Here is a 13,248-nt window from a genome sequence, read left to right as displayed (position 1 = left end):
CTCCTGGCTCCACCCCCAGTGTCTCCTGGCTCCACCCCTGAAGTCTCCTGGCTCCACCCCCAGTGTCTCCTGGCTCCACCCCCGAAGTCTTCTGGCTCCATCCCCAAAGTCTCCTGGCTCCACCCCCAAAGTCTCCTGGCTCCATCCCCAAAGTCTCCTGGCTCCATCCCCGAAGTCTCCTGGCTCCATCCCCAAAGTCTCCTGGCTCCATCCCCAAAGTCTCCTGGCTCCACCCCCAACGTCTCTCTTGGCTCCACCTGCAGTGTCTCCTGGCTCCACCCCCAGTGTCTCCTGGCTCCACCCCCAGTGTCTCCTGGCTCCACCCCCAAAGTCTTCTGGCTCCACCCCCAAAGTCTTCTGGCTCCACCCCCGAAGTCTCCTGGCTCCATCCCCAAAGTCTCCTGGCTCCATCCCCGAAGTCTCCTGGCTCCATCCCTGAAGTCTCCTGGCTCCATCCCCCGAAGTCTCCTGGCTCCATCCCCGAAGTCTCCTGGCTCCATCCCCGAAGTCTCCTGGCTCCATCCCCCGAAGTCTCCTGGCTCCATCCCCCGAAGTCTCCTGGCTCCACCCCCGAAGTCTCCTGGCTCCATCCCCAAAGTCTCCTGTCTCCACCCCCGACGTCTCTCTTGGCTCCACCCCCAGTGTCTCCTGGCTCCACCCCCGAAGTCTTCTGGCTCCACCCCCGAAGTCTCCTGGCTCCATCCCCAAAGTCTCCTGGCTCCACCCCCGAAGTCTCCTGGCTCCACCCGCAAAGTCTCCTGGCTCCACCCCCAGTGTCTTCTGGCTCCACCCCCGAAGTCTCCTGGCTCCACCCCCAATGTCTCTCTTGGCTCCACCCGCAGTGTCTCCTGGCTCCACCCCCAGTGTCTCCTGGCTCCACCCCCAGTGTCTCCTGGCTCCACCCCCAAAGTCTTCTGGCTCCATCCCCAAAGTCTTCTGGCTCCACCCCTGAAGTCTCCTGGCTCCATCCCCAAAGTCTCCTGGCTCCACCCCCGAAGTCTCCTGGCTCCATCCCTGAAGTCTCCTGGCTCCATCCCCCGAAGTCTCCTGGCTCCATCCCCAAAGTCTCCTGGCTCCATCCCCGAAGTCTCCTGGCTCCATCCCCAAAGTCTTCTGGCTCCATCCCCCGAAGTCTCCTGGCTCCACCCCCGAAGTCTCCTGGCTCCATCCCCAAAGTCTCCTGTCTCCACCCCCGACGTCTCTCTTGGCTCCACCCCCAGTGTCTCCTGGCTCCACCCCCGAAGTCTTCTGGCTCCACCCCCGAAGTCTCCTGGCTCCATCCCCAAAGTCTCCTGGCTCCACCCCCGAAGTCTCCTGGCTCCACCCGCAAAGTCTCCTGGCTCCACCCCCAGTGTCTTCTGGCTCCATCCCCAAAGTCTCCTGACTCCACCCCCAGTGTCTCCTGGCTCCACCCCCGAAGTCTCCTGGCTCCACCCCCAGTGTCTCCTGGCTCCACCCCCAGTGTCTCCTGGCTCCACCCCCAGTGTCTCCTGGCTCCACCCCCGAAGTCTCCTGGCTCCACCCCCAGTGTCTCCTGGCTCCACCCCCGAAGTCTCCTGGCTCCATCCCCGACGTCTCTCTTGGCTCCACCCCCGACGTCTCTCTTGGCTCCACACCCGAAGTCTCCTGGCTCCACACCCGCAAAGTCTCCTGGCTCCACCCCCAGTGTCTTCTGGCTCCACCCCCAGTGTCTCCTGACTCCATCCCCAAAGTCTCCTGGCTCCACCCCCGAAGTCTCCTGGCTCCACCCCCGAAGTCTCCTGGCTCCATCCCCAAAGTCTCCTGGCTCCATCCCCCGAAGTCTCCTAGCTCCATCCCCCGAAGTCTCCTGGCTCCATCCCCCGAAGTCTCCTGGCTCCATCCCCGAAGTCTCCTGGCTCCACCCCCGAAGTCTCCTGGCTCCACCCCCAAAGTCTCCTGGCTCCATCCCCCGAAGTCTCCTGGCTCCATCCCCCGAAGTCTCCTGGCTCCACCCCCGAAGTCTCCTGGCTCCATCCCTGAAGTCTCCTGGCTCCATCCCCCGAAGTCTCCTGGCTCCATCCCCCGAAGTCTCCTGGCTCCATCCCCAAAGTCTCCTGGCTCCATCCCCGAAGTCTCCTGGCTCCATCCCCAAAGTCTTCTGGCTCCATCCCCCGAAGTCTCCTGGCTCCACCCCCGAAGTCTCCTGGCTCCATCCCCAAAGTCTCCTGTCTCCACCCCCGACGTCTCTCTTGGCTCCACCCCCAGTGTCTCCTGGCTCCACCCCCGAAGTCTTCTGGCTCTACCCCCGAAGTCTCCTGGCTCCATCCCCCAAGTCTCCTGGCTCCACCCCCGAAGTCTCCTGGCTCCACCCGCAAAGTCTCCTGGCTCCACCCCCAGTGTCTTCTGGCTCCATCCCCAAAGTCTCCTGACTCCACCCCCAGTGTCTCCTGGCTCCACCCCCGAAGTCTCCTGGCTCCACCCCCAGTGTCTCCTGGCTTCACCCCCAGTGTCTCCTGGCTCCACCCCCAGTGTCTCCTGGCTCCACCCCCGAAGTCTCCTGGCTCCACCCCCAGTGTCTCCTGGCTCCACCCCCGAAGTCTCCTGGCTCCATCCCCGACGTCTCTCTTGGCTCCACCCCCGACGTCTCTCTTGGCTCCACACCCGAAGTCTCCTGGCTCCACACCCGCAAAGTCTCCTGGCTCCACCCCCAGTGTCTTCTGGCTCCACCCCCAGTGTCTCCTGACTCCATCCCCAAAGTCTCCTGGCTCCACCCCCGAAGTCTCCTGGCTCCACCCCCAGTGTCTCCTGGCTCCACCCCCGAAGTCTCCTGGCTCCACCCCCAGTGTCTCCTGGCTCCATCCCCAAAGTCTCCTGGCTCCATCCCCAAAGTCTCCTTGCTCCACCCCCAGTGTCTCCTGGCTCCACCCCCGAAGTCTCCTGGCTCCATCCCCAAAGTCTCCTGTCTCCACCCCCAACGTCTCTCTTGGCTCCACCCCCAGTGTCTCCTGGCTCCACCCCGAAGTCTTCTGGCTCCACCCCCGAAGTCTCCTGGCTCCATCCCCAAAGTCTCCTGGCTCCACCCCCGAAGTCTCCTGGCTCCACCCGCAAAGTCTCCTGGCTCCACCCCCAGTGTCTTCTGGCTCCATGCCCAAAGTCTCCTGACTCCACCCCCAGTGTCTCCTGGCTCCACCCCCGAAGTCTCCTGGCTCCACCCCCAGTGTCTCCTGGCTTCACCCCCGAAGTCTCCTGGCTCCACCCCCAGTGTCTCCTGGCTCCATCCCCAAAGTCTCCTGTCTCCACCCCCGACGTCTCTCTTGGCTCCACCCCCAGTGTCTCCTGGCTCCACCCCCGAAGTCTTCTGGCTCCACCCCCGAAGTCTCCTGGCTCCATCCCCAAAGTCTCCTGGCTCCACCCCCGAAGTCTCCTGGCTCCACCCGCAAAGTCTCCTGGCTCCACCCCCAGTGTCTTCTGGCTCCATCCCCAAAGTCTCCTGACTCCACCCCCAGTGTCTCCTGGCTCCACCCCCGAAGTCTCCTGGCTCCACCCCCAGTGTCTCCTGGCTTCACCCCCGAAGTCTCCTGGCTCCACCCGCAGTGTCTCCTGGCTCCATCCCCAAAGTCTCCTTGCTCCACCCCCAGTGTCTCCTGGCTCCACCCCCGAAGTCTCCTGGCTCCATCCCCAAAGTCTCCTGTCTCCACCCCCGACGTCTCTCTTGGCTCCACCCCCAGTGTCTCCTGGCTCCACACCCGAAGTCTCCTGGCTCCACCCGCAAAGTCTCCTGGCTCCACCCCCAGTATCTTCTGGCTCCATCCCCAAAGTCTCCTGACTCCACCCCCAGTGTCTCCTGGCTCCACCCCCAGTGTCTCCTGGCTTCACCCCCGAAGTCTCCAGGCTCCACCCCCAGTGTCTCCTGGCTCCATCCCCAAAGTCTCCTGGCTCCATCCCCAAAGTCTCCTTGCTCCACCCCCAGTGTCTCCTGGCTCCACCCCCGAAGTCTCCTGGCTCCATCCCCAAAGTCTCCTGTCTCCACCCCCGACGTCTCTCTTGGCTCCACCCCCAGTGTCTCCTGGCTCCACCCCCGAAGTCTTCTGGCTCCACCCCCGAAGTCTCCTGGCTCCATCCCCGAAGTCTCCTGGCTCCACCCCCGAAGTCTTCTGGCTCCACCCCCGAAGTCTCCTGGCTCCATCCCCAAAGTCTCCTGGCTCCACACCCGAAGTCTCCTGGCTCCACCCGCAAAGTCCCCTGGCTCCACCCCCAGTGTCTTCTGGCTCCATCCCCAAAGTCTCCTGACTCCACCCCCAGTGTCTCCTGGCTCCACCCCCAGTGTCTCCTGGCTCCACCCCCGAAGTCTCCTGGCTCCACCCCCAGTGTCTCCTGGCTTCACCCCCGAAGTCTCCTGGCTCCACCCCCAGTGTCTCCTGGCTCCATCCCCAAAGTCTCCTGGCTCCATCCCCAAAGTCTCCTTGCTCCACCCCCAGTGTCTCCTGGCTCCACCCCCGAAGTCTCCTGGCTCCATCCCCAAAGTCTCCTGTCTCCACCCCCGACGTGTCTCTTGGCTCCACCCCCAGTGTCTCCTGGCTCCACACCCGAAGTCTCCTGGCTCCACCCGCAAAGTCTCCTGGCTCCACCCCCAGTGTCTTCTGGCTCCATCCCCAAAGTCTCCTGACTCCACCCCCAGTGTCTCCTGGCTCCATCCCCAAAGTCTCCTGGCTCCACCCCCGAAGTCTTCTGGCTCCACCCCCGAAGTCTCCTGGCTCCATCCCCAAAGTCTCCTGGCTCCACCCCCGAAGTCTCCTGACTCCACCCCCAGTGTCTCCTGGCTCCACCCCCGAAGTCTCCTGGCTCCACCCCCGAAGTCTCCTGGCTCCATCCCCAAAGTCTCCTGGCTCCACCCCCGAAGTCTTCTGGCTCCACCCCCGAAGTCTCCTGGCTCCATCCCCAAAGTCTCCTGGCTCCACCCCCGAAGTCTCCTGGCTCCACCCGCAAAGTCTCCTGGCTCCACCCCCAGTGTCTTCTGGCTCCATCCCCAAAGTCTCCTGACTCCACCCCCAGTGTCCCCTGGCTCCACCCCCGAAGTCTCCTGGCTCCACCCCCAGTGTCTCCTGGCTCCATCCCCAAAGTCTCCTGGCTCCACCCCCAGTGTCTCCTGGCTCCACCCCCGAAGTCTCCTGGCTCCACCCCCAGTGTCTCCTGGCTCCATCCCCAAAGTCTCCTGGCTCCATCCCCAAAGTCTCCTTGCTCCACCCCCAGTGTCTCCTGGCTCCACCCCCGAAGTCTTCTGGCTCCATCCCCAAAGTCTCCTGTCTCCACCCCCGACGTCTCTCTTGGCTCCACCCCCAGTGTCTCCTGGCTCCACACCCGAAGTCTCCTGGCTCCACCCGCAAAGTCTCCTGGCTCCACCCCCAGTGTCTTCTGGCTCCATCCCCAAAGTCTCCTGACTCCACCCCCAGTGTCTCCTGGCTCCACCCCCGAAGTCTCCTGGCTCCACCCCCAGTGTCTCCTGGCTTCACCCCCGAAGTCTCCTGGCTCCACCCCCAGTGTCTCCTGGCTCCATCCCCAAAGTCTCCTGGCTCCATCCCCAAAGTCTCCTTGCTCCACCCCCAGTGTCTCCTGGCTCCACCCCCGAAGTCTCCTGGCTCCATCCCCAAAGTCTCCTGTTTCCACCCCCGACGTCTCTCTTGGCTCCACCCCCAGTGTCTCCTGGCTCCACACCCGAAGTCTCCTGGCTCCACCCGCAAAGTCTCCTGGCTCCACCCCCAGTGTCTTCTGGCTCCATCCCCAAAGTCTCCTGACTCCACCCCCAGTGTCTCCTGGCTCCACCCCCGAAGTCTCCTGGCTCCACCCCCGAAGTCTCCTGGCTCCATCCCCAAAGTCTCTTGGCTCCACCCCCGAAGTCTTCTGGCTCCACCCCCGAAGTCTCCTGGCTCCATCCCCAAAGTCTCCTGGCTCCACCCCCGAAGTCTCCTGGCTCCACCCCCAGTGTCTTCTGGCTCCATCCCCAAAGTCTCCTGACTCCACCCCCAGTGTCTCCTGGCTCCACCCCCGAAGTCTCCTGGCTCCACCCCCAGTGTCTCCTGGCTCCATCCCCAAAGTCTCCTGGCTCCACCCCCAGTGTCTCCTGGCTCCACCCCCGAAGTCTCCTGGCTCCACCCCCAGTGTCTCCTGGCTCCATCCCAAAGTCTCCTGGCTCCACCCCCGAAGTCTTCTGGCTCCACCCCCGAAGTCTCCTGGCTCCATCCCCAAAGTCTCCTGGCTCCACCCCCGAAGTCTCCTGACTCCACCCCCAGTGTCTCCTGGCTCCACCCCCGAAGTCTCCTGGCTCCACCCCCGAAGTCTCCTGGCTCCACCCCCGAAGTCTTCTGGCTCCACCCCCGAAGTCTCCTGGCTCCATCCCCGAAGTCTCCTGGCTCCACCCCCGAAGTCTCCTGGCTCCACCCCCGAAGTCTCCTGGCTCCACCCCCAGTGTCTTCTGGCTCCATCCCCAAAGTCTCCTGACTCCACCCCCAGTGTCTCCTGGCTCCACCCCCGAAGTCTCCTGGCTCCACCCCCAGTGTCTCCTGGCTCCATCCCCAAAGTCTCCTGGCTCCACCCCCAGTGTCTCCTGGCTCCACCCCCGAAGTCTCCTGGCTCCACCCCCAGTGTCTCCTGGCTCCATCCCCAAAGTCTCCTGGCTCCATCCCCAAAGTCTCATTGCTCCACCCCCAGTGTCTCCTGGCTCCACCCCCGAAGTCTTCTGGCTCCATCCCCAAAGTCTCCTGTCTCCACCCCCAGTGTCTCCTGGCTCCACCCCCGAAGTCTTCTGGCTCCATCCCCAAAGTCTCCTGTCTCCACCCCCGACGTCTCTCTTGGCTCCACCCCCAGTGTCTCCTGGCTCCACCCCCGAAGTCTTCTGGCTCCATCCCCAAAGTCTCCTGTCTCCACCCCCAGTGTCTCCTGGCTCCACCCCCGAAGTCTTCTGGCTCCATCCCCAAAGTCTCCTGTCTCCACCCCCGACGTCTCTCTTGGCTCCACCCCCAGTGTCTCCTGGCTCCACCCCCGAAGTCTTCTGGCTCCACCCCCGAAGTCTCCTGGCTCCATCCCCAAAGTCTCCTGGCTCCACCCCCGAAGTCTCCTGACTCCACCCCCAGTGTCTCCTGGCTCCACCCCCGAAGTCTCCTGGCTCCACCCCCGAAGTCTCCTGGCTCCATCCCCAAAGTCTCCTGGCTCCACCCCCGAAGTCTTCTGGCTCCACCCCCGAAGTCTCCTGGCTCCATCCCCAAAGTCTCCTGGCTCCACCCCCGAAGTCTCCTGGCTCCACCCGCAAAGTCTCCTGGCTCCACCCCCAGTGTCTTCTGGCTCCATCCCCAAAGTCTCCTGACTCCACCCCCAGTGTCTCCTGGCTCCACCCCCGAAGTCTCCTGGCTCCACCCCCAGTGTCTCCTGGCTCCATCCCCAAAGTCTCCTGGCTCCACCCCCAGTGTCTCCTGGCTCCACCCCCGAAGTCTCCTGGCTCCACCCCCAGTGTCTCCTGGCTCCATCCCCAAAGTCTCCTGGCTCCACCCCCGAAGTCTTCTGGCTCCACCCCCGAAGTCTCCTGGCTCCATCCCCAAAGTCTCCTGGCTCCACCCCCGAAGTCTCCTGACTCCACCCCCAGTGTCTCCTGGCTCCACCCCCGAAGTCTCCTGGCTCCACCCCCGAAGTCTCCTGGCTCCACCCCCGAAGTCTTCTGGCTCCACCCCCGAAGTCTCCTGGCTCCATCCCCGAAGTCTCCTGGCTCCACCCCCGAAGTCTCCTGGCTCCACCCCCGAAGTCTCCTGGCTCCACCCCCAGTGTCTTCTGGCTCCATCCCCAAAGTCTCCTGACTCCACCCCCAGTGTCTCCTGGCTCCACCCCCGAAGTCTCCTGGCTCCACCCCCAGTGTCTCCTGGCTCCATCCCCAAAGTCTCCTGGCTCCACCCCCAGTGTCTCCTGGCTCCACCCCCGAAGTCTCCTGGCTCCACCCCCAGTGTCTCCTGGCTCCATCCCCAAAGTCTCCTGGCTCCATCCCCAAAGTCTCATTGCTCCACCCCCAGTGTCTCCTGGCTCCACCCCCGAAGTCTTCTGGCTCCATCCCCAAAGTCTCCTGTCTCCACCCCCAGTGTCTCCTGGCTCCACCCCCGAAGTCTTCTGGCTCCATCCCCAAAGTCTCCTGTCTCCACCCCCGACGTCTCTCTTGGCTCCACCCCCAGTGTCTCCTGGCTCCACCCCCGAAGTCCCCAGATATTTCGTGAATTGGACTTGGCACCCCTAATCTCCCAGTGAGCTTCTAGGGCACAAGCGGGTTTTCGAACCCAGGACTCACAAACAGCAGCCTGCCTCTCTTCAGCCAACACTACCAGATGCTTCCCGGTGGTCCCCCACCTAAAACAGCCCAAGCGGGTCTCTTCTTGCGCGCTTAATAAAACAACAATAATAATTAACTGATTAATGAAGGGGAAGGCGGGCTGCTGCTCCCGCCCGTCCCGGTCCGTTGCGCTTCTGGGATGGCGAAGGGGCGGGAAGGAAGGCGAGCGACGGCGGTTGCCACGGCGACGGACCTTTCCGGCGCGCCCGGTTGCTACGGCGACCGCCACTTCCGGCACATGCCGGAAGTCCCCTGGGCATCTCCGCGGAGCCGGCAACAGAGGGCGGAAGAGGACGCGGCGGCGAGTGAAGGGGATGAGAAGAGAGCCGGGTCTTGCTGCGCAGCCGCGCTGGCCGGCTACGGTGGCCGCGCGGAGCCAGGCGGCGCCGGACGCGAAGGCGGCGTTGCTGCTGCTGCTGCGAGGCGGAGGAGCGGCTGGACGACCCGGCCGGCCCGGGCAGGCGGAGAGAGGCCGGCGGGCGGGCAAGATGCTGGAAGCGGCCGGGCCGGACCCGGAGCTGGACGCCGAGGACCTGGTGCACTTCTCGGTGGGGGACCTGCCCAGCCGGGGCTACGGGGTGATGGGCGAGATCCGGCGGCAGGGGAAGCTCTGCGACGTCACCCTCAAGGTAGCTGCCCTGGCGGGAAGGGCGTGGGGTTCGGAAGCCCCGGGGGAGCCTGGCTGCACAAGGACCCCACGCTTTGGGTGCATGGGTGTCTCTGCCTCCCCCCCCCCCCGGTGCACAAAGCCCCCTCCATGAAATGGCCCTGGCAGGCAAGGAAGGTGCATATTGATATATAGAGAGCTATGCAACCTGAGAGGGAGGAATGGGGGGCGTGGGATATGGAAGCCCCCCGGGCGGAGCCCTGCCAGGACAAGAACTCCCGCCCTTTGGGTGCATCTCTGCCTTCCCCCCCGGTGCACAAAGCCCCCTCCATAAAATGGCCCTTGCAGACAAGGAAGGTGCATATTGATATATAGAGAGCTATGCAACCTGAGAGGGAGGAATGGGGGGCGTGGGATATGGAAGCCCCCCGGGGGGAGCCCTGCCAGGACAAGAACTCCCGCCCTTTGGGTGCATCTCTGCCTTCCCCTGGGGCACAAAGCCCCCTCCATAAAATGGCCCTTGCAGACAAGGAAGGTGCATATTGATATATAGAGAGCTATGCAATCTGAGAGGGAGGAATAGAGAGCTGGGGGGGCGTGGGATATGGAAGCCCCCCGGGGGGAGCCCTGCCAGGACAAGAACCCCCGCTCTTTGGGTGCATCTCTGCCTTCCCCTGGGGCACAAAGCCCCCTCCATAAAATGGCCCTTGCAGACAAGGAAGGTGCATATTGATATATAGAGAGCTATGCAACCTGAGAGGGAGGAATAGAGAGCTGGGGGGGCGTGGGATATGGAAGCCCCCCGGGGGGAGCCCTGCCAGGACAAGAACTCCCGCCCTTTGGGTGCATCTCTGCCTTCCCCTGGGGCACAAAGCCCCCTCCATAAAATGGCCCTTGCAGACAAGGAAGGTGCATATTGATATATAGAGAGCTATGCAACCTGAGAGGGAGGAATAGAGAGCTGGGGGGGCGTGGGATATGGAAGCCCCCCGGGGGGAGCCCTGCCAGGACAAGAACCCCCGCCCTTTGGGTGCATCTCTGCCTTCCCCTGGGGCACAAAGCCCCCTCCATAAAATGGCCCTTGCAGACAAGGAAGGTGCATATTGATATATAGAGAGCTATGCAACCTGAGAGGGAGGAATAGAGAGCTGGGGGGGCGTGGGATATGGAAGCCCCCCGGGGGGAGCCCTGCCAGGACAAGAACTCCCGCCCTTTGGGTGCATCTCTGCCTTCCCCTGGGGCACAAAGCCCCCTCCATAAAATGGCCCTTGCAGACAAGGAAGGTGCATATTGATATATAGAGAGCTATGCAATCTGAGAGGGAGGAATGGGGGGGGGGGCGTGGGATATGGAAGCCCCCCGGGGGGAGCCCTGCCAGGACAAGAACTCCCGCCCTTTGGGTGCATCTCTGCCTTCCCCTGGGGCAGAAAGCCCCTCCATAAAATGGCCCTGGCAGGCAAGGAAGGTGCATATTGATATATAGAGAACTATGCAACCTGAGAGGGAGGAATGGGGGGCTGGGGGGGCGTGGGATATGGAAGCCCCCCGGGGGGAGCCCTGCCAGGACAAGAACTCCCGCCCTTTGGGTGCATCTCTGCCTTCCCCTGGGGCAGAAAGCCGCTCCATAAAATGGCCCTTGCAGACAAGGAAGGTGCATATTGATATATAGATAGCTATGCAATCTGAGAGGGAGGAATAGAGAACTGGGGGGGCGTGGGATATGGAAGCCCCCGGGGGGAGCCCTGCCAGGACAAGAACTCCCGCCCTTTGGGTGCATCTCTGCCTTCCCTTGGGGCACAAAGCCCCCTCCATAAAATGGCCCTTGCAGACAAGGAGGGTATATAGATAGCTATGCAATCTGAGAGGGAGGAATGGGGGGCTGGGGTGTGTGGGATATGGAAGCCCCCCGGGGGGAGCCCTGCCAGGACAAGAACCCCTGCCCTTTGGGTGCATCTCTGACTTCCCCTGGGGCACAAAGCCCCCTCCATAAAATGGCCTTTGCAGACAAGGAAGGTGTGTGTGTATGTGTATATATATATATATATATATATATATATATATATATATATATATATATATATATATGCAACCCAAGGGGCTGCCCAGGGAGACGAGGGAGGGAGGAATGGGGGGCTGGGGGAAGGGTGTGGGATATGGAAGCCCCCCGGGGGGAGCCCTGGCTGGACAACCCCCTCTTTGAGTGCAGTATGTGCCTTTCGCTGGTGCAGTATATAAAGCTTTTTAAAATTGTATTGCACTTGAAGGCAAGGGGATAGCACACAGTTCCAAGGCATTTCTCTTGAAAGTCTTTATATGCTAGGGGAAGGTGCATGCATACGCGACCCACGAGTGTGGGTGTTATCCTCTCCTGCATATAAAGCCTTTTAAAATAAATAAATAAAGCTGTTAAAATGGTATTGCCTTTGCACGCAAGTGCAGTTTTATTTAAAAGACTTTATATTGCCAGGGAAGGTACATGTATATCCAATTCTGAATACCTTTGTTGGCATAGAAATAAAAAGTACAGCATGGCATATTTACAGGGAGTTTCAGTTATAAAAACCAGAGCTAGTCTTTTGCTCCCTGATTGTTTTGGCAGCCAAAAGGAAGATATATGTGTATGCTTGTGTGTGTGTCAAAGTGTGTGTATATATATATATATATATGTGGAACCAAAGATTGCTGCTTCATAATGCATGGTTTTTGAAATATTTGTACTTTGATTCAAGCTTTTCCATTATACTTTGAGCCTTTTGGGGAATTGACAGTAATAACTCTATATGTAGAGGGTTTTTTCTTCCTCGACCTTTTTGGGTCGCTGTGTTAGTCTATCTGTAGCAGCAGAAAAGAATACCGAGTTTAGTAGCACCTTAAAGACTAACAAAATTTGTGGCATGGGAGGAGGAGTTTACCTGTTCTCGGTTATTCTCGTTTCCTGGGTTGGCTTTTTTCTCCCTCCCTCTGTTGTTTGTTTTTGCTGAGCAAAACCCACCACAAAATCCAGCGGCACCAGAAAAGCTTGACAGCATTTTGGGGGGGGGGGGTGCAAAGTGGAAGGACTTCTAGCCCCACTTCTAAACCTCCTGGCACTTGGGGGTTTTTTGGCCACTGTGTGACACAGAGTGTTAGACTGGATGGGCCATTGTCCTGATCCAACATGGCTTCTCTTACGTCTGGGGCAGTGATGCTCTGTATTCTTGGTACTGAGGGGGCACAGTGGAAGGGCTTCTAGTGTCCTGGCCCGACTGAATTACCTCCTGACGGCACCTGTTTTTTCGGCCAATGTGTGACACAGAGTGTTAGACTGGATGGGCCATTGGCCTGATCCAACATGGCTTCTCTGATGTTCTTATGTGACTCAGAGTGTTAGACTGGATGGGCCATTGGCCTGATCCAACATGGCTTCTCTTATGTTCTTATGTGACTCAGAGTGTTAGACTGGATGGGCCATTGGCCTGATCCAACATGGCTTCTCTTATGTTCTTATGTGACTCAGAGTGTTAGACTGGATGGGCCATTGGCCTGATCCAACATGGCTTCTCTTATGCTCTCTGTATTCTTGGTAATTGGTGGGGGGGCAACCGTGGGAGGGTTTCTAGTGTCCTGGCCCAACAGATGGACCTCCTGATGGCACCTGGGTTTTTTGGCCACTGTGTGACATAGTGTTGGACTGGATGAACCATTGGCCTGATCCAACATGACTTTTCTTATGTTCTTATGCCTGGGCCAGTGATGTTCTGTATTCTTGGTGCTGAGGGGGGCACAGTGGAAGGGCTTCTAGTGTCCTGGCCCCACTGATGGACCTCCTGATGGCACCTGGGTTTTTTGATCACTGTGTGGCTCAGAGTGTTGGACTGAATGGACCATTGGCCTGATCCAACATGGCTCCTCTTATTGAAGAAGAAGAGGAAGAAGAAGAAGATATTGGATTTCTATCCCGCCCTCCACTCCGAAGAGTCTCCGAGCGGCTCACAATCTCCTTTACCTTCCTCCCCCACAACAGACACCCTGTGAGGTGGGTGGGGCTGGAGAGGGCTCTCACAGCAGCTGCCCTTTCAAGGACAACCTCTACCAGAGCTATGGCTGACCCAAGGCCATGCCAGCAGGTGCAAGTGGAGGAGTGGGGAATCAAACCCGGTTCTCCCAGATAAGAGTCCACACACTTAACCACTACACCAAACTGGCTCTTATGTTCTTTTGAGCTGTTGTGAGGCTCAGCCAGTTTCTTCAGACTGATATGTGAAGAGGAAAGCGCAGTGGGGATTGCAGTTTTCCCTTCACCTATCTGATGAAGGGAGCTTGGACGCTTCTTTGAGAT

The 13,248-nt window shown here is 60.4% G+C and overlaps 2 protein-coding genes across 3 annotated transcripts in view; one reads left to right on the top strand and one right to left on the bottom strand.

Moving 5' to 3' along the window:
* KIF9 (kinesin family member 9) overlaps positions 1-8,465 on the bottom strand; it is a 77,493-nt gene extending 69,028 nt beyond the window's left edge. Inside the window, exon 1 of the mRNA XM_060248115.1 lies at positions 8,282-8,465. The gene's annotated coding sequence lies outside the window, so the exon portion shown is untranslated. The remainder of the gene's footprint in view (positions 1-8,281) is intronic.
* A 305-nt stretch (positions 8,466-8,770) lies between these two features.
* The window catches only part of KLHL18 (kelch like family member 18), a 62,478-nt gene continuing 58,000 nt past the window's right edge, over positions 8,771-13,248 (top strand). For both annotated transcript variants that reach the window (XM_060248100.1, XM_060248099.1), the window contains exon 1: positions 8,771-8,952. In XM_060248100.1, the coding sequence (XP_060104083.1) occupies positions 8,812-8,952 (141 nt within the window). In that variant the 5' untranslated portion in view covers positions 8,771-8,811. The remainder of the gene's footprint in view (positions 8,953-13,248) is intronic.

The sequence above is a fragment of the Heteronotia binoei genome, chromosome 10 (assembly GCF_032191835.1).
Source record: "Heteronotia binoei isolate CCM8104 ecotype False Entrance Well chromosome 10, APGP_CSIRO_Hbin_v1, whole genome shotgun sequence".
NCBI lineage: Eukaryota > Metazoa > Chordata > Lepidosauria > Squamata > Gekkonidae > Heteronotia > Heteronotia binoei.
Note: the sequence above shows the minus strand (reverse complement) of the source record. Positions and strands in the feature narration are given on the sequence as shown.